Here is a 27,611-nt window from a genome sequence, read left to right on the forward strand (position 1 = left end):
TGAATCGAAGATCCATTGAATGGCGAGAGTTTGAGATACTGTGAGAGAGTGAGTCTAATGCCATATTACCTAAACAATCAATCTGATGTAAAATGATCCAATAATATACTTAACATCGATGAAATGTTCGAGGGAATGTTGTCGTGTAACGTTCTCTATTGGAACATTTAATCAACCCGAGAGTCCGAGACCGACCAAACTTAACGCAATTGACTAAAAGCTTGATGATTGATACCGAAATCTTAAGTTAGAAACTTAGCTATTTAATATTTTTAACTAACTTTACTTTGTAAAAATGAATACGGCGAATAACTCAGCCACATTTTTCTGAAAACAAAAAACAACATTTTAACAAGCTGAGGAATGAGGATAGCATAGCCATCGACCTGTTCAGCGAAATAAACACTCCTGCACGCTCCAGCTCTTGGACAAAATTGTTTGAACTTGTCACAGAATGAGGGAGAGAAATATGTCACTCCAAGATTTTACATTTTCACATTATTGGTTACCAATTTATTGCAAAATTTAACGAGCCGTTGAACTTAAGTGTTTCTTTTCTTCTTTTTTTTTGAGACAGATAAGTAATATGCTATCCGTTTCGTTTATTTTACTTAGAAATAAGCTTAGCTGGAAATGTGAATCAACTAAGATTCGAACTTGCGACCTCAGGTACCAACCACCAAATCTTTTGCCACTTGCTCTAGGGACGGTCGGTAAAAGTGTTGCTATTAATGCATTGATATTTGGTTCTTGTTTCAATTAACTCACCTGATTGGGAGTTGTCCAATTTATGCTTTGTTGAGCTTACAGGTATAGTATTTTGCACGTGGCTAGAAAATTCAATAAAAAAATATTTTTCTTTTTCTTCTTAAATAATAATAACGTGTTATACAAAAGACACAAGTTTAATTATAATATACTTTCTCCAGTTTTACCATAAAATAGAGAATTATTGTTTTTATCATAAAATAGAGAATTATTGTTTGGTTTGGGAATTAGGGAAGAATTAGGAGAACAAGGGCCTTACTCTTCAAAATATTTTTTTTTTGAGAGAGAAATAAGAGAGCAGCATTCGGGAGGATTCCAGACATTTTTGCTGATTTAGAGGCGTAACTATCAGTTGCCATAATACCATTTTTCAGAAATAAAGTATCACAGTAGTTACTTTATCTGGTACATCACCTGAAGATTGTTGACTTAAATGGGCCAGTATACTGCCCTGTGGCATGAGGTCATGTTGGACCGAGTCATATTTGAACTAATGTAAGGCTTGATGAGTCAAATCATATTCGAAATCGCGTGAGGTTGATTAGACTAAGTCACAATCATGACCCGTGGGCGCTGTATCTGTATATTTTAAGTGAATTGGTAGCGTATTTATAACAGCTCGAGCTTTTAAGATTAACGGTTAGCGCAACGATCCGACAAAGATTATTATGAACTGCTTGTAATAAAAGGAGATCGAGGGATGATCCCTTCGTAAGATGAAGTATAAAATCCGATGATGAAACCTAAATTAAAGTATGAAGTATGAAAAGTCAAAGGTACATATGTAAATTTATCCTGTATTATCTCTCTATCAAGTTACAACTGCATTACAGATACAGCGGTAGTACGGAGGCTTTCGTGCTATCAAGTTGTTTTCAATGATGCGGTATTCAAATCGACGATCGGCTTCGTTAGACTTGATCTACACTATTAAAAGTATTTGAAAACTAAATTTTATAATTTTTCAACATCATTTGGCTAGTGATCAAAAGGACTCAAAATTGACAATTTTAATGATAGATCTGATGCGTTTGTGAATTTAATAGTGTAAAATAATCCAAATATGATAAAATTTTTATAAAAAATTCTTCACTATTTAGAGTAAGATCAGTACATCTAATCTTAAATTCAAGCCTTTTATTATTATTTTTTATAAGATTTTTAATTTCAGCTGTTAATTTTTAGATTATTCATTTGATAAATAAGTGATACCGAAAAATTATAAAATTTAATTTTCAAATATTTTCAATAGTGCAGATCAAGTCTAACGGAACTGATCATCGATTTCGAAGCCGCATCATTAAAAACAACTTGGTTGGACGGGGGCCTAGCTATATATATACATTAGTCGAATGTACGTGCATTTGCACATAACAATTATTTTAATTTATTCAAAATTAATATAAATTTGTACATTATATTTATCCAAAAATTCACAATAAAAATTATATTTTATAAATTATACATTATATTTTATTAGAAAATATTTGTAATATCCTACAGTGTTATTTTTTTATATAAATTATATTTTTTTATATATATATATAGTTACAACTGTATTATAATTATATTATGACTATATGAAAATCAAAATATGACGTTTACTTTAATGAATTTGAATCTAACTGCTACAGTTAAAACTACACAGAGTCTCAACTATAATAGTTCGAACTGTGTCCAAACTAGTCACTATTCTAATTGCAATAGTTCAAAAAATAAATTTAATCAAAGAATAGGCTTTACATCACTAGTAGCCTTTTAAACATTTTTTTTTAAAAAAAAACTATAAATACAAATTTTCAACCGTACGTAACCAAACAAATTATAATAACTACAATGCTTTCTATACCCAACCAAACACAAATTATAATAACTACAATGCTTTTCATAATTATAACGGCTATAATTTTACCCAAAAAAATAGTTCTTGTACCCTCGAAAATAGAGTATAAATATTACATCAGTCATCCGAGAATTTAAAAAATTCTTTTAAATTTTTATATATAGCTAAAAAAAAATTGATAAGACTAGTGAAAAATATTAGCTCTGGCAAATAGTGTAAAGTTTATTTCCAATTTTCTCTCCTAATTACGGAATTTTCGCATCTAACCAAACAGGCGGAGCTTATATTTAATAATATAAAGAAGAACAATCATTTCTCACGAGGCTGTTCAGACTTCAGATCCGAATAGTGGGTTCCTGTTTAATACGGAGTTACTACTATTATAAGTTATAAGATGACAAATAAGAATAGACACCAATAGCTGGAACGGATCAGAACATCCACAAAAATAGGACTTTTTTTTGCATCCCCTACAAAAAAATTTATTTTAAAAATAACTTCAATAAATTTAAATTTACAAAAATAGTCCTGATCTTACCACATAAGCGCCACATCAGCACCACGCAGATGGGTTGGGTTGTTAAGTTGAATACGGTGAATCATTCATCGTGTTTGAACACGGTAAATGATTCACCATATTTTATACTTATCTTTTTTATAATATGTATATTTTTTTCTTTTTCTTTTCTTTCTTCAAACACGGTGAAAGGTTCATCGTGTTTGACTTAACTATTTAGTCCAGACCCGCCCGCATGGCACTGATGTGGCACCTACGTGATAGGACCAGAACCATTTTTTCAAATTTAAATTTGTTGGCACTCTTTTTAAAATAAAATTTTTTTAAGGGACTAATTGCAAAAAAAAGCCCACAAAAATAGATTCAGCAAAAGAGAGATCTCGTGATTCCAAAGTTCACCAACCCTCAGAATGATATCCAAATCCCTCATTGAAGTTCCTCCTATCCCCACCGTCGCTTTCATTTCCTGCCACCAAATTAGATGAGCCCTAGCTAGTGTTTTATTTAGGCAACAAACAGGGGCCCTAACTAGAAATTCTTTTGTAGTAACAGATCAACTAGATATAACCTTTCACTCTCTCTCCCCCTCACCTCTTTTCAGCTCCTAGGTCCGGCGGTTTACACTTTACATGAAGATGACAGCCATCCCTCACCAACCAACCCGAAAAGGTCTGCCTGCTGTCAATCGTCCTGACACTACCTACTATTGGGTAGGGTCAATTCGACAAAGAGATTGAATCAGACAGAATAATATTAAGAAAAAAAAATTTGAGGAGGAGTGTTTAACTATAAGAAGGCCCTTGGGAGGCAGGTGGAATGAATTTCTAGAAGTGCTTTTCGAATAAAACTAATCAAGAAAGATACGAGAATGATTTGATAATTTCTTGTTGCAGCAAAAGCAGGGGTAGCAACAGAAGCTTCAATGAAGTTTCGGAATAGTTGAATAGTTGTTCGAGAGGCTAGATCAAAACGATATGTAACATTCGCTGCTACATCCGACATTTCTAACTCCGGTAATTAATGGCACACAGATTTCATTTCCACCTTCTTTTTGTGGTCCTTTGAAGAAATTTTACTAGTACACTCTGAAATTAAAGGAGCATCAAGACTTGTACTGCATTCCTTGTCAAAATTGTTTCAGAGTACCACAAAAAGATGGCAGAAGAAGATCAATGGGGCTGCTGCAAATTTACCATATTTTAATACAAACCCAGAATATTTATACGCTAAACAAGAATAGTAAACTAAAGAAAGGACACAAACTAGCTATCTAATCCCTATCCCTATACAAAAATGTATTAATTAATAATATCAACAATACCTAGAGAGCCCCGGAGGAGGATGTAATTTATAAGAGAACGTGATGCTGCTCACTTTGGTAAATTCGGTTGGGCCATCGCACTCAGATCCAACTCTTTTTCCTGCAACAAAAGCACATGGGTTGCATAAATTAGTACGCATGAGCAAAGATGAGCAATTTATCACTGCCCCCAAAACCACCCACCCCAGTTCCCCACTGAGATTCCCAAGCAGAGCTGAGTAAACCAGAGATCTGGTATTTCAGTGTAACTGCTGTAAATTGCACTTGTGGGAGTAAAATGTGAGTTTCTAAACATGTGGGTCCACCACAATTTTAACAAAAGAAAATGGTTTTGAGCCTTTGAATACACATTTACGAACTGATTAAAGAAACTAGTAAAAACGTACAGAACATACCTGAACTATTACCTAAAACTATAAATTTTTTTGAATCTGTGTCTACCCAAACTTTTAAAATTTTTATTCACCAACCAACCTTTCAACTTGTTTGATTTGAATCAGTTAATGATACTTCGACTTTAAAATTTAAACCGATTACTTACTGTAATGAATTTCTAATTGCGAGAATTACAAAAACTCTGTAAAGATAAACGACACACTTAAAATTTAAAGTCAAAATGCTATAGACCGACTCAAATCAAACAAATTGAAAAATTGAGCAGTAATATCAAAATTTCGAAAGATTAGATAACCAACTCAAAATAGTCCATAATTTAAATAAGTACTGTACGTTTTTACCTAAAAATTACTACATTATGTATGCATATGTCGGCAACTTATATGTTAATAATCACTAGGTTGGTCAAGTGATTGTTATATTAGGATACTGGTTGCGAGCTTATAAAATGAGGCTCCTTAGACTTAAAATTTTGCCTTCAATGACTGAAGATTCATATATCTGTGCACCAATATATAAGGACAAATGAATCAGACATACAATCGACGGTATAAAACCAAAGTATTTGAGCAATCTATAGCACTGCCGTAATTTCAAAGTAATAAATAAGAAGCATCACTATATATTTACAGCAATAGAATAAATGCTCATTGCGACTCCGTTCAAAATAAAATAAATCATTTTTAAGCTAAAATATGTTGTTTAAAAATTATTACCATTGCATTTTGGAATTGGCTAAATAGAAAATTGCAAATTGTAAAACACAATGCAAAATTTATATATATAAACATCTTCTTCAATATATTTTATAATTTACTTATAAAGCTTGTGATATTCAGCAGATAAGGAGTTGGATTAAATGTCACGATTGGAGTACTATACTAGATCTTCAAAGTTATAAAATAATATAAATCACCTTTGTGATAAAATATGCTACCTTATAAAACCAAGAATAATAAAACTATCCAAGCAACTACCAAAAAAAAAAAGTAAACATTGTATAAAACATGCCTAAACTATTATCCATTTTGATCTTAAATACCCAACCTCTAAAAATCTCCCTTAATTCATTGATATAAACCACTGAGTGGCTCTTTAATTTCAAAATTTGAATGCACTGTTTATCTTTACAGGTTTAGTTAATATATTTCATACAATTTGTATAACTATAAATTCATTAAAATAAACTATTAGCATAAATTTGTATCCGAAAAGCCATCAAACGACTTAAATCAAATAAATTAAAAGATTGGATAATAAAATCAGAAATTTTGAAATATTGAATAGTGGAATGAGAATAATCTATAATTCAAATAAATTTTACACATGTTTATCAAAAAAAAAAGTTTTATATCAAAATATTTACCATTTTAGTTCTATCCCATTCATGACAGTAGAAAGGACTCTGTACTCTATATGATTGATGGAAACGACCCACCGACCGTAGTAATTAAGAAGGAAGATGTTTGACTGAAACAGTTATCATTTAAGTGGCTTGTTTTAACTTTTTTGAACATTTGAAAAGCTCATACGCACATGGAAAATTGTTTAAGAAGAACTGGTTTATCCCTGATTTACCAATTAATATATTTATATAATAAAAAAATTAAAGTAAAAACCATAGATAACTTATTTAAACTACGGAGAATGGACTATTTTGAATCGACTATTCAAGTTTTCAAAATTGTTATTTTTTCTACATAATTTTTTAATTTGTTTGATTTGAGTCAATTAATAGTACGCCGACTTTAAAAATTAAGCTAATTTTTTTAATAAATCTCTAGTTGTGAGAATTACATTAAATATACTATCTAAATTTGTAAAGATAAACAAAATATGTTAACTCACATAAATCAAATAAAGTAAAAGAGTAGATAATAAAATTAAAACTGTATAAGTTTGAATAGTGGATTCATAATGATCCATAACTCAGCTCTATAAATTTCTATAATTTTTTTTTTTAAAAAAAAATAAGTGAGATCTTGATCATAGATATTGCCCCACCACCTAATAATGAACCCCATGCTTTTGGCATAATGACAAATGACTCCATCCAAAAAGGAAAGCACAAAATTTTCTTTTTCAGAAAAATCAAAAGAGAAGAAATCATTACTGAAGGAGACGGAAAAGCGAGAAAGAGGAGACGATCATGACCTTCTATTTCTTTAAATGATAAATAAATATAATAAAAGTAACAGTAGGGCGAAATATGCATGTCGAATCCCTCAACAATAGGCTATATGAATTATATCCTCCAACTTTTTTTTTTTAAAGGGCTATAATTTTGATTGGCCGACGTGAAATAAATCTTTAAATTTGTTTTTATGTAGGTGACATTATAGTTTAGATAGGAAATTACTGCTTTTCTATTATGCATTTTAAAATATAAATTTTTATTGACGTTTTTTAGGGGCCGAGTCAAGTTGATATGGACTCGTTATGCACTTGTCAAAATTGGAACTATAGTATCCACTTCCCGGTTAGCAATGCTCAAATTTTATATTACTAAAATAAAATTTCCAAATTAATTTTAACATTTCATACAAAGTAATAACTTTATTTTATAGTAATTATTAATAATTAATGAAATCTGCAACTTTATAAAGAACAGGCAAATTTAATGTACGCACTATTCAATTTCAAAGGCTTTTAAATTAGCTACAAGAGATAATCAAAACTAAAAATAATTAAGAGATATATGTCACAATGACCTGTAAACTACAACTTGTACAGAGGTTCCTAAACAATTTTTACACCTCTATAAAATTTTTTTACCAAACAACCAACAACAAGGGTCATATAACCTTACAATCCTCCGTTCTGGAGTTTAGCCAAAATTTTTAAATTTTTAACATTAAAAAAAGATTAATATTAAAAAAAATAAAGTGATAAGCGTATCATAAAATCTACCGTGCCTGGATAGAAATATTATAAAATTATAACTAAAACTTAGTGTAAATTTTATTACTCATGTTGTCGGACAAAAAGCTGAAAATTCAATTCTTTGTGTGTGTGTGTGTATATATATATTAAGGTTATTATATTTTTATGAACAAAAATTTCTTGTTGGCATAAATTATTTTAAAGGAAAACTTCAAAAACTCCCTCTGTGGTTTCGTGTATTCTCATTTTGTGCTACCCTGTGGTTTAAAACGTATCAATTTACCCCTGTGGTTTCGTTTTATCTTTTTGTTATCAATTTATTATTTTTTTTTTAAAATCAGTGACAAAGTAAAATTAAGGATACTAAAATGACTATTCGATAAATATAGATGGTTATCTGAAGTTTTTTGTATATAATTAACGAAATATTAACGAAAAAGCTTCCGAAAAGATAAAAATGAAACCACAGGGGGTTAAATTGATACTTTTTAAACCACAGGTAGCAAAGTGAAATGCACGAAACCACAGAGGGGTTTTGAAGTTTCCCTATTTTAAATGATGAAACTTTCAAATTAAATACATACGCTAAATATGATAAAATATTTAATTTTTTTTAAAAAATATTTAAGTTTTGTGAAATTATAAAAAACTCCATTGAGCATAAAATGAACGATCAAATTAAAAAACTTTCTAAAATAAAAAATCAAAATTTTTATTTAATATCAGAGTTATAGATCTCAATCTAAATAGTGAATAAAATTTTCTATCTAAAATTCAACCGATTTTTATTTTTTATATTTTAAATTAGAAGCATCTTATACCTATCGATAAAAATTATCAATTTAAATTTTTTAATCGTAAAAAATAATATTAAAAATTTAATAAAATTTAATTTTTTTTTTTTCGATTTAAAATACTTCTAAATTATGTTTAACGCATGACGTCGATATCGAAAATTTTATTATCAAAATGACTTATGAATAACAAAAGTTGATTGTACTCCAAAAATAATTAGCCGAGTGCGAAAATTACATAAAATACGCTAACTAAAATATATATAAAAAAATAATATATTAAAATTTTAAAATTAAATCAAATAAATTAAAAGAAATGTATATTAGAATCGAATTTTTGGCAAGAATAGATAGTATACCCAAAATAATTCCTATTATTACGTATATCTTTACTCGAAAAGAGAAAAGAAAAGAAGAGAAAAACGCTTGCCTCAATTTCGGTGTTTGTGGTTTGGGTTAGAAGGCAAGCTCTTGGAGGGGAGGAGGCGAGCGCCCGAGGTGCTCGGAGGGCGCGAATCCTGCGGGCAAATTCGCCCGCTTCACGATCCTCCTCATGTTGCTCCTGCAAGTCTGCTGCTGCACCACGCCTTCACGGGCGCGCTTCTCCTCGCTCATCCCACCTCCTCATGACATAAAATTTCTTGTTGGCATAATTATTTTAAAGGAAAACTTCAAAAACCCTCCCTGTGGTTTCGTGTATTCTCATTTTGTCACCCTGTGTTTAAAACGTATCATTATCCCCTGTGGTTTCGTTTTATCTTTTGTTTATAATTTTATTATTTTTTTTTTAAAATCAGTGACAAAGTTAAAATTAAAGAGATACTAAAATGACTATTCGATAAATATAGATGGTTATCTGAATGTTTTTTGTATATAATTTAACGAAATATTAACGAAAAAGCTTCCGAAAAGATAAAATGAAACCACAGGGGGTAAATTGATACGTTTAAACCACAGGTAGCAAAGTGAGAATGCACGAAACACAGAGGGGGTTTTTGAAGTTTTTCCTATTTTAAATGATGAAACTTTCAAATTAATACATACGCTAAATATGAAAAAATATTTAAATTTTTTTAAAAATATTTATAGTTTTGTGAAATTATAAAAACTCCATTGAGCATAAAATGAACGATCAAATTAAACTTTCTAAAATAAAAAATCAAAATTTTTAATTTAATATCAGAGTTATAGATCTCAATCTAAATAGTGAATAAAATTTTCTATCTAAAATTCAACCGATTTTTATTTTTTATATTTTAAATTAGAAGCATCTTATACCTATCGATAAAAATTATCAATTTTAAAATTTTTTAATCGTAAAAAAAATAATATTAAAAATTATAAAATTTAATTTTTTTCGATTTTAAATATCTCTAAATGATGTTTAAGGCATGAAATCGTCGAATCGAAAATTTTATTATCAAAAGTGACTTATGAATCAAAAGTTGATTGTACTCCTAAAAATAAATTAGCCGAGTGCGAAAATTACATAAAATACGCTAACTAAATATATAAAAAAAATAATATATTAAAATTTTAAATTAAATCAAATAAATTAAAAGAAATGGTATTTAGAATCGAATTTTTGCAAGATAGATAGTATACCAAAATAATCCTATTATTACGTATATCTTTACTCGGAAAAAGAGAAAAGAAAAGAAGAGAAAAACGCTTGCCCAATTTTCGGTGTTTGTGGTTTGGGTTTAGAACGGCAAGCTCTTGGAGTGGAGGAGGCGGTGAGCGCCCGGAGGTGCTCGGAGGGCGCGAATCCTGCGGCAAATTCGCCCGCTTCACGATCTCCTCATGTTGCTCTGCAAGCTCTGCTGCACCAACTGCTTCACGGCGCGCTTCTCTCGCTCATCCCACCTCCTCCTCTCTGCCTGCCTCCCCCCTCTTCTCCTCCTCCCCCTCTCCCTCCTCCTCCCTCGCCAATGGCGCCGACACCGCCGACGAGCCCGATACCTCCTTCCCCTTGTCCACACGGAGAATCTCGAGCGTCCGCGACGCCCTCTTCTGGGCGAGCGCGCTCCCGAGGAGCGTGAGCTCGAGGAGGGCGGAGACGACCCCGGCGTCGGCTATGGCGGCGCGGTCGGCGACGCGGCCCTTGTGCGCCATCACCATGAGGACGTACGCCGCCTTGTCCTGGCACCCGGGCGCGTCGCACCACCCCAGCGCGTCCACCAGGATCGGGAACGCCTCCGCCGCGTTCCGCCCCACCGCGCGCCGCCCCTCCGGCGCCGCCGCCACCAGGTTCGCGAGCGTCGCCAGGGCGCGCTCGCCCGCGCCGGCGTCCGCGTCGCCCGCGGCCGCGAGCAGCGCCGGTACGAGCCCCGCGTCCACCAGCCGCGGCGCGTTCGACGCCGCGATCGAGAGGTTGAAGAGCGCGCGGAGCGCGTCGGAGCCGCTCGGGTTGGGGGTAGGTTTAGGATAAGGGTTAGGGTTAGGGTTTTGGAAGGCGCGCACCAGGAAGGGGATCGCGCCGGAGGAACCGATGATCGGCTTGTTCGAGTCGAGGGCGCTCAGGCTGAGGAAGTTCGCGACGATCGCCTCGGAAACGGAAGCGGAAGCGGAAGGGGAAGGGGAGGCCTCGTCCTCCGGGGATCCGATCATCCCCAGCATCTTGTGCACGGCGCCGGCCTTCACGATCGCCGCCTTGTTCCTGAACCAAAATGTGGATCGACCGAAACCCTAAGAAATGTCGTTTGGATCGATCTGAGGGGACGAGAGAGGTTAGGGTTAGGGCTCACATGTCGTTGCCGATCCCGAGGTTGAGGAGCGCGTAGAGCGCCGCGATCCGGAGCTCGAGATCGTCGGCGTCCAGCATCCCGATCAGGGGCGGGATCGCGCCGAGCATCGCCAGCGTCTCCCGCGCCTCGGCGTCGTCCTTCGCGAGCCGCCGCACCTCCTCCGCCGCCTCGCGCCGCCGATCTCCGCCGTCGCCGTCGACGTGGAGCCGCCGCACCACGCGCTGGAGCTCCTTCAGAGCCTCGACCTTGCGCCGCGCCTCCTCTTCCGCCGCCGCCGTCGCCGTCGCCGTCGCCTCAGCCGCCTCGTCGGAGCCCGACTCCGACGCCTCCGCCCTGAGGAGCTCCGCGAGCCGATCGGACCTCGGCCGCGGCATCGGCGACGAGAACGCCGCCGCCGCCACGGCGCAGCCGCGGCCGCCGCCCCTGCGGCGGCGTGGGCGAGAGACGCCGCCGCACATGAGCGCCTCGAGGAGCCTGCGGCGGAGGGACGCCGCGGAGAAGAGCGGCCATAGTCGGAACCCCGCGTCGCCACGATCGCACTTCGCCATTGCCGCTCCCCAATGCAAGAACCTGCTCCCCCTCTGTCGATCACTACGTCACATCGTCGGAGGAGGAGGACAAAAAGCAGTGGATGCGACAATGGCTTGGAGGAGAAGCCACGGCCGTAGAACACTCGGCTTCTCTTAAACGCAGCTTTTACTTCTCTCTCCAGCATATATATAACGCGGCGCTATCCTCGAGGTGCGCTCTCTCTCTCTCTTCTCTCTCTCTCCTCTGAGCTCGTCCTTACGGGACGGGCGACACGATGGCTCTCGCGCCCTGTCGGTTTTTGAGTGCGTTAATTGCACTAAATATTTCACTTTAGTCCCTCAACACTCTAATATTTACAACCGAGTATATATGCTCTTTTTTTTTATTTTAACTACTAATTTTTATGACAAATTATTTCAACAAAATGCTAGGTTCTCGTGTTGAAGTTATAATTTAATTTGATAAAATAGATTTAATAAAAATAATTAATAGGATTTGAAAATTTAAACATAACACGTAAAAAATAATTATTACTTTCGTCCAAGTATAGTTATACATACTATTGGTCATCAGTTTGAAAATTTAATTATTTTTTAGTTTATTTATTTTCTGGGTTAAAAAATAGTATATATTTGAGAGATTTTGAGATAGAAGGATAAATCTAAAAAATAATTAAATAAAAATTTATTAAGACCCTCTTATTTGTAACTATTTTTAAAAAATTAAATTAAATATTTTAAAATGTAGCTTTAATAATTTTATTAATTAATCTATTTTTTATGATCATTGTTGTTAAATTTAATAAAAATAACCTATGAATTTGCTAAAATCTTTGATTTAGCCGATAAAATTTATTTATTTGAAGAGAATTCAAAATTAAAGGAGAGTATCAATCCAACCAAAAAAAAAAAAAAGTTGAGATGCGATATTCTAAAGTCCTATAATTTAGGGGTCTCGGTGCATGTTTACCAATATTAAACTTGTGCTAATGATGCAATTAAAGCGTTTGAGAAATATATTTTTATAATTAGGCTTGCATTTCGAGTATTATTATTGAGGCTTAGAAGTGTGTTATTAAATAGTTAAAGTAGTCAGAGATAATTTGACTTTTTCAGAGGGCCGGGGAGTTATTGGGTCGTGCTTTAAAATAAGCGCAGGTTTAATAGAGAAAGGCTGACTTAGAAAGTACAAGTTAGGTCATGGATTTGGTTCGATTTACAACAATGCCACTGTACCTGCCAATAGTGTAATACACTATTAAATAAATACTCGCTCTGGCCACGGTGATTTATTTAATAAAGGGAAAACTTCGAATACCCCCTTGTGGATTAACTTTTTCTCACTTTGGTACCCTATACTTTAAAGTGTATCAAGTTAGTACCTTGAGGTTTCGCACTTTCTCACTTTAGTACCTTGTGGTTTAAAGTGTATCAAGTTAGTACCCTATAGTTTCGCACAATATTTCATTAAAAGAAAAATAAAACTACAGGGTATTAACTTGATACAAAAATAAAATTAAAGGTGCTAATTTAATACAAAAATAAAACCACAAAATACTAACTTGATACACTTTAAACTATAGGGAACTAAAGTGAGAAAGTGCGAAACCACACGATACTAACTTGATACACTTTAAATCATAGGATACTAAAATGAAAAAGTACGAAACCACAATGGGGTTTTTGAAGTTTTTCCTTTAATAAATGATCTGAATACGAGTTAAATTTTTCGACTTGAAAATTTAATAAGTAGAACATAAGTTGAGATCAGTTCGCTTATTTTCGACTCGATATAGCTCGAATATATATTTATTTTTGCTTTTTAAATTTTTATCCCAATCTGAATATAAAGAGATTTATATTTTGTAAATTTAATTATTAGATTAAGATTTTAATTTTCTACATTTTTTTAAACTCATATAATAATAAAGCCGGTAATTTAATTTGTTGTTCGCAAGCTAGCTTGTATTCGACTCATTAATAAATAAGTCGAACACGAGTTAGATTTTTCAGTTCGAAATTTTAACAAGCCAATTAGTGTGTGGCTCGTTTAATAAACGAGCGAACATGAATTGGCTCTAGCTCATGTTTAACGGTCGTATCTGCAGGGATAAAAATTAGTAAAATATTACCTATACATCTTTTATAATGTGTATATCTTATATCGATGACATTTTTTTAGTAAATAATTTTTTTTTTTAGAGAAAAGTAGCATGCTATTTGTTTTATTTATTTCATTTAGAAATAAATATAGCTAGAAATATAAATCAGTTAGAATTCGAATTTAGAATCTTGGGTGATTTTTTGCCACTTACGCTAGAAACAATGGGTTTAGTAAAAAATTGTTAGATAGGAAAAAATTAGGACATATATTGTATACCTGCATGATAGGTGTATAGATAGTATTGCTCTAAAAATTCTATAAGATCAGCATCAAACTAAAATACGGTGAAGCTGGATATATGTCATGCACGCGTTTCCGGGAACGAGTACTATTATTTGCGAGTACCAAACAAAATATTTGAAAATAAAGAGATGAATAAGATCTGATTCTTCTTTTTATTTTCGAATCAAACCGGGGCTAAAGAATAAAAATTAATAATAATAGCAAACTAGGCTTGAGCAATTAATTTTTATAATTCAAAATATGACTATATTGTACGGACACGAGGGTGGGGGGCAGAGTTATTGTTATGCGGACGGTGCGATGGACGGGGAAATGGGAACCGGATTGTATGGNGACAGTAACAATAATAAATATTATTATTACTATTTTTTTTTTTTTCTTGAGATGGTGTGTGGTCAAGCGTGGTGGAGACCATAGTTAGTTAGTGGAGAGTCTGGAGACTTGGAGTGGGTGGGGCCCGAGGTATGGTGTTAAATTGATAATTAATTACAGATTGGTCCTTAAATTTTTCAGATTTTTCAATTCAGATTTTTTTTTATAATCATATTACAAATATTTATTATGAATTTCAATGGAATCACTTTTGACAAAAAGTTATTATCACTCGGCAAAATCTAGAGCTTCCGCGGCATTAATTTGATAAATATTGGTTAATACTAACGGAGTAATTTGGCTAAATTACAAAAAAATTTCTGTCAATACCGATTTTTTTATTTTTTTTTGTCATTCAAAAATCTATAATTTGCTCTGTTATAAAATAAAAATATTTATATGAGAATACATTGTGACAAGATAATCAAATTGTCCTCAACTTCTTCGGGTTGGGTGTGGACAGAGGGTGGACGAGGGCGAGAGTGAGGCGGCGGAGGCGAGCGAGATCGTGTGTGTGGACATGGATAGAGATGTAGGTGAGGGCAAAGTGGCGAAGGGCGAGGTGGTGCGATCGAGATCGGAGAGGAAGGATGAGGGTTTCAAGAATATTTTGGGTATAAAAAATATGATATAAACATAATCCAAACAGTACTGTAACGGAACACTTACGGCGGGTCAAAATGAACATTTTTTATTTAATAAAGAGACAAAATGTAGGTTGAGAGATTTTCTGTAATTTAGCCTAGTAGTTTTTGTTAAAATAAATATTTTTGAATACTAAATATTAAGAATATGATCTGAAAAAGTTGGCAATGGAAAATAAAATGATAATAAAGTTGTGGTACAATAAACTCTTTAAATTTTAAAAAACACCAAGTCTCTATTTAAAAAAGCTTATAATTTCTGCAAAATCTTGTCGGATTGTTGGCACTAACCACAACTCAATTAAAACGTAACACTTTCCACGAATCTCAATTGTGATTTGGTTTAACCAGCCTCACGTTACTCCGAATATAACTCGACCCAATATAGCCTTCTGCCACACATCAAAATGCTAGGGCGCAAATTCATAGCATGCGAAAATTAAATCCGCGATCTCTAATTCTGATACTACTTATAAAATTATTGGCGCTAATTATTAACCCCAAAAGCTCAAACTATTAGAAATATACTACCAACTTAGTTAAAACGTATAGATGCAACGCCCATGAGTCTCTATTATGACTTGATTCAAATAATCTCACATTATTTTGAATATGACTCGGCCCATTCTAGCCCACGTCATTTTGAACTTAACTCTGCTAATCTGACTTTCCGCCGTAAGTCAGAATGTTGGCTCCTTTAAGACGACACACCTTATCTAAAAAATTATAGAATTTACTAACCTATTTTAAATTTTAGATAAAAAGAATAATACCACAAGTAAAATATAGAAGGCTTTTAGCAAACTACATTAGATAGTGTCAGTTTATTTTTAACTATTTGAGAGTTTTCTTGAATGATCGTTACGTGATTTGAATAGTGTGACTAGCGTAAGTATGGGATCAATCAATTGGATAAAATTGTATTTTACGGCATAATTTTTAATATACATTTGTATGCATAAATCAGTGTCGGTGCTACTACTTTTTTGCCGCAGTGCTGAGCTGTACGCTTGTACCTATGTTCCGAATAGTCAACAGCTGTTGACTTTTATTATGTGAATCTGGAGATTAGATCTATCAATTTTTTATTAAATCATTGTTCCGTTGGGTAGCGTTTGATTCGAGAATAAGGAGAAAATAAGCCCTCATTCCCCCTTTGTTCCCAAACGTGATATTTGGTATTCAGGAACAGCAGTTCCGGAAATTTCAAGAACAATAGTTCCAGAGTTTCAAGAACCCTTTTTCTAAAATAAGCTTGTTCCTTAATGAGAACAAAATTAATTAAAATCTAAATTTAATTTTAATTAACCAGTAAATTATTAATTAATCTAATTAATATATTTAAATTAATATTTATTATTTTAATAATTTATTAATTTATTAATTTATTATTTATAATTAATTAATAATAATTAGATAATTATTATAATTAATTTATTATTATTTATAATTATTTATTAATAATTAATAATATTTATTGTTATTTATTAATAATTATTAATAATTATTATCCTTAATAATTAGATAATCGAAAGTATTATTAATTTATTATTTATAATTAATTATTAATAATTAGGTAATTATTATTATTAATTTATTACTAGTAATTAATTATTAATAATTATTATTTACTAATAAATATTAATTATTATTATTATTTATTAATAAATATTAATAATTATTATTATTAATAATTAGATAATCGATATTATTATTAATAAAAATTAGATAATCGATATTATTATTAATTTATTATTAATAATTAATTAATAATAATAATTAATAATTATTATTATTTTATTAATAATTATCAATTATTATTATTATTAATTAGATATTCAATATTATTAATTTATTATTTATTAATTAATTATTAATAATTATTAATACTTATTATTATTTATAATTAATTTATTAATAATTAATTTATTATTTATTTTTAAGTAATATTTTGATGTTAATTAATTACATAATATAATTTTAATTTTAAATTATAACTCTTATTCCTCTTATTACAATTTAACCATCCAAATACTATTTACCTTATTACTAGAAACAACCCAATTTTCATCTAAACGCAAAATTGGTCTAGTTCCTGCTTATATCTGAACTTGTACCTATCCCTGAAACTAGCAGTTCTTACTTATACCCGAACCAAACGCAGCCGAAATTCGAGTTTGGTTCGGAAACGAGAGGAATAAATTCTTGTTCCCTCTTTATTTCCGCATGTAATTTTTAGCATTGAAAAATAATAGTTCTCATATTTCTAAAATAAATTGGTATAATTCGGTATAAATTTGAAATTGTTGTTCCATCCTTTTTTCTAAAACAAACATATTTCCAAATGAAAATAAGATCAATTAAAATTAAATTTTAATTTTAATTATAATATTAAATTATTATTTAATCTAATTAATATATTTAAATCATTATCCAATTGCTTTAAATAATAAAACAATTAATTAATTTATTATTTCTAAATAATTAGCTAATTAATTATTAATAATTTAATATGTAAATTAATATTTATATTGATCAGCCATTAATTTTTTTATTATCTAATTAATTTTTTTACGAGTTATCAAATTAATATAATTTACTAACTAATTAAAAAGTTAAATTATTTTTATATTAAATTAATTAATTAATATATTTTTATTATTTTATACAATATTCATACTTTCATTCGTTAGTTTATTCAATTATTCCAATCTAACCATCNTTTCGAACCAAACGGAAGCTAAAGAATAAAAATTAATAATAATAGCAAACTAGGCTTAAGCAATTAATTTTTATAATTCAAAATATAACTATATTGTACGGACACGAGGGTAGGGGGCAGAGTTATTATTATGCGGACGGTGCGATGGACGGGGAAATGGGAACCGGATTGTATGGGGACTTTTTTTTTTTTTTATTGAGATAGTATGGGGTCAAGCGTGGTGGAGACCATAGTTAGTTAGTGGAGAGTCTGGAGACTTCGAGTGGGTGGGGCCCGAGGTTGCCCTGTTAAATTGATAATTAATTACAGATTGGTCCTTAAATTTCTCAGAAATTTTAATTCAGATCTTTTTTATTATAATCATATTACAAATATTTATTATGAATTTCAATGGAATCACTTTTGACAAAAAGTTATTATCACTTGGCAAAATCTGGCGCTTCCGCGGCATTAATTTGATAAATTTGATAAATATTGGTTAATGCTAACGGAGTAGTTTGGCTAAATTACAAAAAATTTTCTGTCAATACCAGCTTTTTTATTTTTTTGTCATTTAAAAATCTACAATTTACTCTGTTATAAAATTAAAATATTTATATAAGAATATACTGTGACAAAATAATTAAATTGTCCTCAACTTCTTCGGGTTGGGTGTGGACAGAGGGTGGACGAGGGCGAGAGTGGGGCGACGGAGGTGAGCGAGGACGTGTGTGTGGACATGGACAGAGAGGTGGGTGAGGGCCAGGCGGCGAAGGGCGAGGTGGTGCGATCGAGATCGGTGAGGAAGGATGAGGATTTTAAGGATATTTTGGGTATAAAAAATGTGATATAAACAGAATCCAAACGGTACTCTAACTGAACACTTACGGCGGGTCAAAGTGAACATTTTTTATTTTATAAAGAAATAAAATGTAGGTTGAGAAGTTTCTGTAATTTAGCCTAGTAGTTTTTGTTAAAATAAATATTTTTGAATACTAAAAATTATGAATATGATCTGAAAAAGTTGGCAATGGAAAATAAAATGATAATAAAGTTGTGGTACAAAAACTCTTAAATTTTAAAAAACACCAAGTCTATATTTAAAAAAGCTTATAATTTTTGCAAAATCTTGTCGGATCTTTGGCACTAACCACAACTCAATTAAAACGTAACACCTTCCACGTATCTCAATTGTGATTTGGTTCAACCAGCCTCACGTTACTTCGAATATAACTCGACCCAATATAGCCTCCTGCCACACATCAAAATGCTAGGGCGCAAATTCACAGCATGCGAAAATTAAATCCGTGATCTCTAATTCTAATACTACTTATAAAATTATTTGTGCTAATTATTAACCCCAAAAGCTCAAACTATTAGAAATATACGACCAACTTAGTTAAAGCGTACAGATACAACATCCGTGAGTCTCTATTATGACTTGGTTTAAACAATCTCACATTATTTCGAATATGACTCAGCCCATTCTAGCCCACGCCATTTTGAACGTAACTTTGCTAACCTGACTTTCCGCGCACAGGTCAGAATGCTGGCTCCTTTCAAACGACACACCTTATCTAAAAAATTATAGAATTTACTAACCTATTTTAAATTTTAGATAAAAAGAATAATACCACAAGTAAAATATAGAAGGCTTTTAGCAAACTACATTAGATAGTGTCAGTTTATTTTTAACTATTTGAGAGTTTTTTTGAATGATCGTTACGTGATTTGAATAGTATATATATATTTTTCGAGAGATAGATAGCACACTATTCGCTTCATTTATTTCATTTAGAAATAAATTTAGCTAGAAATATAAATCAACTAGGATTCGAATTTGGACCTCGGGTACCAATCATCAAATTTTTTGTCACTTCTCTAGGGTCGGTGTGATTTGAATAGTGTTACTAGCGTAAGTATGGGATCAATCAATTAGATAAAATTGTATTTTACCGCATAATTTTTAATATACATTTGTATGCATAAATCAGTGTCGGTGCTATTACTTGTTTGCTGCAGTGCTGAGCTGGACGCTTCTAGCGGTGTTCCGAATAGTCAACAGCTGTTGACTTTTATTATGTGATTCTGGAGATTAGATCTATCAATTTTTTATTAAAGCATTGTTCCGTTCCGTAGCGTTTGGTTCGAAAACAAGGGCGGAATAAGCCCTCATTTCCTCGTTGTTTCCAAGCATGATGTTTGATATTTGGGAACAGTAGTTCTAAAGTTTCAAAAATAAGCCGGTAGAAAGTTGGAACTGTTGTTCCACTTTTTTCTTAAAACAAACTTGTTCCTTAATGAGAACAAAATTAATTAAAATCTAATTTTAATTTTAATGATAGTAAAATATTAATTAATCTAATTAATATATTTAAATTAATATTTATTACTTTAATAATTTATTTATTTATTTATTTATTATTTATAATTAATTAATAATAATTAGTTAATTATTATAATTAATTTATTATTATTTATTAATAATTATTAATAATTATTATCCTTAATAATTAGATAATCGATAGTATTATTAATTTATTATTTATAATTAATTATTAATAATTAGATAATTATTATTAATTAATTTATTACTTATAATTAATTATTAATATTATTATTTAATTATTAATTAATAATAAAATAAAATAATTATTCTTATTAATTAGATAATCGATATTATTAGTAATTTATTATTAATAATTAATAATTAAATAATAATTATTATTTATTAATAATGATTTATAATTAATTATTAATAATTAGATAATTATTTTTAATTAATTTATTACTTATAAATAATTATTAATAGTTATTAATAATTAATTAATTAAGTAATAATTATTAATAATTTATTAATAATTAATTAATTTATTACTTATAAATAATTATAAATAATTAATAATAATTAATTATTAATAATAATTAATAATTATTATTATTTATAATTATTTATTAATAATTTATTTGTTATTTATTTTTAAGCAATATTTTGATGTTAATTAATTAGATAATATAATTTTAATTTCAAATTATAACTCTTATTCCTATTATTCCAATCTAACCATTCCAATACTGTTTATTTTATTACCATGAATGACCTAATTTTTATCTAAAATTAAAATTGGTTTAGATCCTGCTTATATCTGAATCTGTATTTATCCTTGAAATAAGCAATTCTTACTTATACTCAAACAAACGTAGTCGCGGGAATAAAAGAGCGAATAAGAAAAATAAAGGTCTTACTTCACTCCTTATTTTTAAATAAAAAGTTTATTCTTCTCTTAATGGATTATTTAAGGATAATTTATGATAACCTGTTAAATGAGTGAAATTGTTTCTCATCTTATATTTATATACTAATTAATTATAAAATAAAATATTACCAAACTAATACAATAACTAGTGGTTGAGGGTGGTAGCATCAAACTCTAATAACCCAGTGAACAATTACCCAACTCACTTCTGATAATAAAACGATGTTTATAAATTATCATAGAGATATTTTATAGAGATATATTATGTAGAGTTAGACTGAAATATTATCGGTAGCAAACGAACTCATTGTCACCATTTATTTTCGATAATAGAGCCTTCAAATCGATGATCGATATCGTTAAACATAATCTATACCATTTGAAATATTTTGAAACCAAATTTTAAATTTTTTCGACATTATTGACCTAATGATCAAAGGGTTTCAAAATTTATAATTTTAATAGTAGATAGAGGCGTTTTCTCGTTTAACAGTGTAAAACTATCCAAATCAATTAAATTTTGGTTAAAAGATTCTTTAAACTATTTAAAATAAAATCTGTACTCTTAATCTTGATTACAAAATTTATATCATCACTTTTTAGAGGATATTTATTTTAGCTGTTCATTTTTACGTCCACTTGATGGACAAGAGAACAATATCGAAAAAATATAAAATTTGATTTCTAGATACTTCAAGTGGTATAGATAATATTCAACGGTGCAGATCGTCGATTTGAGGCTTATCATCGAAACAAATCAGTGGCAATGGAGCACGTTTGCTACCGATAGTATTCCAGCTCAACTCATATTACATAAACGTATTATACAAAATAGTATAATAGGTACAGCTACTGCTGTAACCTAATAGTTCAACATCTCGTGAAAAAAAAACTTATACTTAAAAATATATGAACTAAAAATTTTTATATTAATTAATAATTGAGTTTAAGCATTTTTGACTTGAATCGTAATATTTTGTACAGGACGAGAACACATAAATTTGGGCTTTGGGATGAACACGAGCCGGATTTCACATAATTCCAAAAAAACCCAAAAGTATTTTGGGCTTAGATTTTTAGGCCCAGCTCAAGACCCACTCACGTCTCACGCGCGACGTTATCCAAATGGAACAGCGTAACTGCCCTCTCGAAATATCCTCCAGGAGCCCATCTAATCGGACGACACGTGTGCGTCAAGTTTCGGGCATAACCGACTCCGGCGGATCACTGTACCCACAGTATCCATCTCCTGTTCTCGTTCTCCTTTCCCGGCCCTTCCCCCGCTCTCTCGCGTCGACCTCTCTCCTTCGCCCCCTCTCCGCCACCATGGGAGCTTAGCACCCCACCCACCCGGCTCCGTGGACTCCCAAACCCTAATCCGTCCCNATTATTTAAGAATAATTTATGATAACATGTTAAAAGAGTGAAATTGTTTCTCATCTTATATTTATATACTAATTAATTATAAAATAAAATATTACCAATTAATTTATTATATATTAGTTTTTTTTATTAATTAACTAGATAAATACTTAATCACTTGCTTTATTGCTATAATAAATATTTAATTAACTATTTGAGTAATTACTTTATTATTTATATCTAATAAGCTAATTAAAATTTTAATTATTTAGTGTGCTTATGCAATAACTAGTGGTTGAGGGTGGTAGCATCAAACTCTAATAACCCAGTGAACAATTACCCAACTCACTTCTGATTATAAAACGATGTTTATAAATTATCATAGAGATATTTTATAGAGATATATTATGTAGAGTTTGGCTGAAATATTATCGGTAGCAAACGAACTCATTGCCACCCATTTATTTTCGATGATAGAGCCTTCAAATCGATGATCGATATCGTTAAACATAATCTATACCATTTGAAATATTTTGAAACCAAATTTTAAATATTTTCGACATTATTGACCTAATGATCAAAGGGTTTCAAAATTTTTAATTTTAATAGTAGATATGAAGCATTTTCTCGTTTAACAGTATAAAACTATCCAAATCAATTTAATTTTGGTTAAAAAATTCTTTAGACTATTTAAAATAAAATCTGTACTCTCAATCTTGATTACAAAATTTATATCATCACTTTTTAGAGGATATTTATTTTTAGCTGTTCATTTTTACGTCCACTTGATGGACAAGAGGACAATATCGAAAAAACATAAAATTTGATTTTTAGATACTTCAAGTAGTATAGATAATATTCAACGGTACAGATCGTCGATTTGAATGCTTCATCATCGAAACAAATCAGTGGCAATAGGGCACGTTTGCTACCGATAGTATTCCAGCTCAACTCATATTACATAAACGTATTATACAAAATAGTATAATAGGTACAGCTACTGTAACCTAATAGTTCAACATCTCATGAAAAAAACTTATAATTAAAAATATATGAACTAAAAATTTTTATATTAATTAATAATTGAGTTTAAGCATTTTTGACTTGAATCGTAATATTTTGTACAGGACGAGAACACATAAATTTGGGCTTTGGGTTGAACACGAGCCGGATTTCACATAATTCCAAAAACAAACCCAAAAGTATTTTGGGCTTAGATTTTTAGGCCCAGCTCAAGACCCACTCACGCGCGACGTTATCCAAATGGAACAGCGTAACTACCCTCTCGAAATATCCTCCAGGAGCCCATCTAATCGGACGACACGTGTGCGTCAAGTTTCGGGCATAACCGACTCCGGCGGATCACTGTACCCACAGTATCCATTTCCTGTTCTCGTTCTCCTTTCCCGGCCCTTCCCCGCTCTCTCGCGTCGACCTCTCTCCTTCGCCCCTTCTCCGCCACCATGGGAGCTTAGCACCCCACCCCCGGCTCCGTGGACTCCCAAACCCTAATCCNCCCCCCCCCCCCCCCGATCCATCGTCGTCCCCGATTTGGTAGCTAGGGTTTAGATCGGAGATCCGCTAGGGTTTTTCCGATGTCGTCGATCCTGCCGAAGAGCGAGAGCGTGGAGATCCGCGAGGTGTGGCGCGGGAACCTGGAGGCGGAGTTCGCGCTGATCCGCGAGATCGTCGACGAGTTCCCGTACGTGGCGATGGACACGGAGTTCCCCGGGGTGGTGATCCGCCCCCTCGGCACCTTCCGGTCGAGCTCCGAGTTCAACTACGCCACGCTGAAGGCGAACGTCGACACCCTGAAGCTGATCCAGCTCGGGCTCACCTTCTCCGACGAGCGCGGCAACCTCCCAGCCTGCGGCGCCGGGCGGCGCGGCTGCGTGTGGCAGTTCAACTTCCGCGAGTTCGACGCGCGCCGCGACGCCTTCGCCGCCGACTCCATCGACCTCCTCCGCCACAGCGGCATCGACCTCGCCCGCAACGCCGAGGACGGCGTCGACGCCGCCCGCTTCGCCGAGCTGCTCATGTCCTCCGGCGTCGTGCTCGACGACGCCGTGCGCTGGGTCACCTTCCACAGCGGCTACGACTTCGGCTACCTCCTCAAGCTCCTCACCTGCCGCAAGCTCCCGGAGACGCAGGCCGGGTTCTTCGCCCTCATCCGGATCTACTTCCCCACGGTATACGACATCAAACACCTCATGAAGTTCTGTAACAGCCTCCACGGTGGGCTCAACAAGCTCGCCGAGCTGCTCGACGTCGAGCGCGTCGGAGTCTGCCACCAGGCCGGCTCCGACAGCCTCCTCACTTCCTGCACCTTCAGGAAGCTCAGGGAGTCCTTCTTTAACGGCTCCACCGAGAGATATGCCGGCGTCTTGTACGGCCTCGGTGTCGAGAACGGTCTCGAGAACGGTCTGGATACCGCTCATTGAGTAAGAATAATGATAATAATCATCATCATCATAATGAAAAAAAAAAAGAAATTGGTTTGGTGAATTGTGTTGGTTGATGCTTTCTCGTGTGATCTGCTTGATTGGTGTTGTGTTTCTAGTTACTTACCATGTTTCTGAAGTTGATTTAACATTGATTGTTAAATCAACCATACCATACTTCGGTTCTTTGTGATCTCCACGACGGTATGAAACTTTGTTGGGATCTTCCTCTCCTGATTGTAGTTTTTGATACCAATTGTTAGATTTAACAAATAATCCTAACATATCCGGATCGTTCTAGGACTCGGTGGGGTAATCGTAACAAGCTTAAACAGTAATATGTTTCCCCTCCTTTGAGAGGCTCTTCATCCACTGCCGTTTGTTTCGGAGGTGGTGTATATCTTATTTGATTTTGCTGCATGTTCAGAATTTAATTATGATGACCGGAAAAATGATTCTTTTTTACTCTCATCTTATCTTCAATAAGCACTATTGAATATTCTTGATGGCAGTTTAGGGATTTTGCTCAGGTAAATTGAATTCTGTGGATAGATTTATAAGTTGTTGTTCTTCAGAATTTTACATCATAGCGCATGCTAATTGTTTTTGGTAGCTTAGCTTTACAAAATTGGATCCTTAGAATTATTGTAGTCTCATTTGAAGGAGAAAAAATGTGTCTGTTTAGTACTAAATGTGATCAAGTTTGGCCATGATGTTCCTGTCACATTTGATTAACCGAGTAGAATAGGTGGAATTCATATAATAGCCTACTGATCTGATGTACTTATTATCGTGTTAGCAACTCTAGAAAGGATGTTTCTTATTCGAATTATTATGAGAACTTTGATAAATGCATGTTGGTGGATATCACTATCCTCATAAATCTACCTAAATGCTAATGGAACGATGGTGTTTGTGAGGCCTTGCATCCTAGGGAGTCACCCATCCTAGAACTGTTTTAATCCTAGCACGCTTAACTTTTTTAACCTCTTGAGCCTAATCACTGTCCAAATGCTATAGCCGACGGGTTACGAGATTTAGCTCTATTTTATCTCATATATAGAACTATTCTAAATACTGGGGGTGGCACGGTTTTGCACTCGTAAATAGATACCCCTTTTGTATTCCGACATCTGCTTTACTCTCTAGTAGTTCGGTCCTTAACATAGAGCTATGAAATTGATATTCCTAACTTCCATTTGGTCCTCGAACTTGCCATTGAATTTCGAATAAATTGTGAACGTCATAATAATTTGTCTTGTTAGAAATACTGTAAATAACAATCCATTTGTCTTGCTGTATTGGCCTTCTTCATTTTCTATTTTTAAATGTGCTATGTGTTTCTCACATGCTTAATTTCAATGACAAGTTTTCGAAGTAGCAATCCTAGGTAACAAAGTGCTAAATTTTGAACAAAGGGAAAAATCAGATATTAGATATACATCAAAGTTTTTCTTTCTAATCTTAACTGTAGTAGTTATATCGGCAAAAATATGACCAGAGCAGTAGTTATAGCGACAAAAATAAGACCAAAGTGTAGTAAGTTTAAAAAGAAAATCATGAAGTATGCTACTGAAGTCCAATTTAGCTTTTAGTTACCACTTCAGAATGATGAAAGAACAACTATTGATGGATAAGAACTACATAAGTGGGAGTATCTTTCATACCCTAGTTTTATAGTCCTCTGTGATGGGAGTATATAGAGCTACAGCAATTTGGCAAGAATTTTGATATATACTTCTCAGATTTAGAAGAAGTTTTACTGGACAAATTTCAGATGGATGATTCAATTGCTAGGAAATATAGAATATAGAATTTAGAAGTTTGTGTGTTTTATACATGTAGTATTCATTTAACTATGTGGAATGAGCTGACTCCAATTTGAAAGCGAGATTCAAATAGGTATTCATTTTCTACTGTTATTGTCATCTTTAGTTTGATGTAAATTGACTTTCTCTTGGTCAGGATTTGAGGATATGGATTCTGTGTAAGCTTAATTGCATTCTTCGTGTGTATTGCTTGTTCTGCTTCTTCCTTGTGTCGCCTAACACGGGAACAAGTGACAGTTCAAACAAACTTTGCTGTGCAGAATTAAGACGACATTTTTACACCTGCTTCATGGTAAATTTGGGATTACATTTTGTTTTCGTGATTGTGATTCAGATGCATCGTGCTTTTTTTCTTTTCTTTTCTTTTTTTTTTTGTTTTCTTTTCCCAGAATGAAGGCAGATCATGCCCATTAGAGTTCAATGAAATCTTTGGTTCATTCAAAATCCATGTTCAAATGGGTTAATGAAATGTATAGAATTATGGAAACACTGGAGAATGCCAAATTGGGCCGAGTACATGTTCTATTTTTGTTATTTTTGTTGTTAGTTTGGCCTTGAATTAGAGACATCACTGATTCCGAGCTCTCTCAAATATTCACTTTGTGGTTGCACGTGAAAATACACATGCAACTGTAATAATCAAATAAGGCGCTATTTATAGTGCACTTTAATTTCTCAATTTGAAAGCACGTATATGTAAAATTTAAGGTGACTTATTTAATTTGGTTTGATTTTAATAAGTATATAGTAAATAGTGTAGAGCTAGTATAAAGTAGTTGGTGCTTTCAATTTTTTAGCC

The 27,611-nt window shown here is 33.1% G+C and overlaps 2 protein-coding genes and 1 long non-coding RNA gene across 3 annotated transcripts; 2 read left to right on the forward strand and 1 right to left on the reverse strand.

The window, feature by feature from the left end:
- LOC109704101 (protein spotted leaf 11) lies at nt 4,054–11,852 on the reverse strand. Its single transcript, XM_020224832.1, is given in 6 exon segments — nt 4,054–4,551; nt 10,200–10,289; nt 10,292–10,318; nt 10,321–10,382; nt 10,384–11,181; nt 11,270–11,852. Coding segments are annotated over 6 exon segments (1,578 nt in total). The 5' UTR covers nt 11,818–11,852; the 3' UTR covers nt 4,054–4,498.
- Nucleotides 11,888–27,358, forward strand: LOC109704113. Its single transcript, XR_002214175.1, has 2 exons — nt 11,888–12,010; nt 26,949–27,358. It is a non-coding gene; the product is annotated as an uncharacterized LOC109704113 (long non-coding RNA).
- On the forward strand, nt 24,043–25,225 carry LOC109704104 (probable CCR4-associated factor 1 homolog 7). Its single transcript, XM_020224839.1, has one exon. It carries the CDS (start codon nt 24,138–24,140, stop codon nt 24,981–24,983), a length of 846 nt encoding a protein of 281 aa, XP_020080428.1. The 5' UTR covers nt 24,043–24,137; the 3' UTR covers nt 24,984–25,225.

Source organism: Ananas comosus, linkage group 2 (assembly GCF_001540865.1).
Source record: "Ananas comosus cultivar F153 linkage group 2, ASM154086v1, whole genome shotgun sequence".
Classification (NCBI taxonomy): Eukaryota; Viridiplantae; Streptophyta; class Magnoliopsida; order Poales; family Bromeliaceae; genus Ananas; species Ananas comosus.

Bases quoted from the DNA above. Each gene is read 5' to 3' on its own strand.
- LOC109704104 (XM_020224839.1), top strand. From the start codon at position 24,138: ATGTCGTCGATCCTGCCGAAGAGCGAGAGCGTGGAGATCCGCGAGGTG.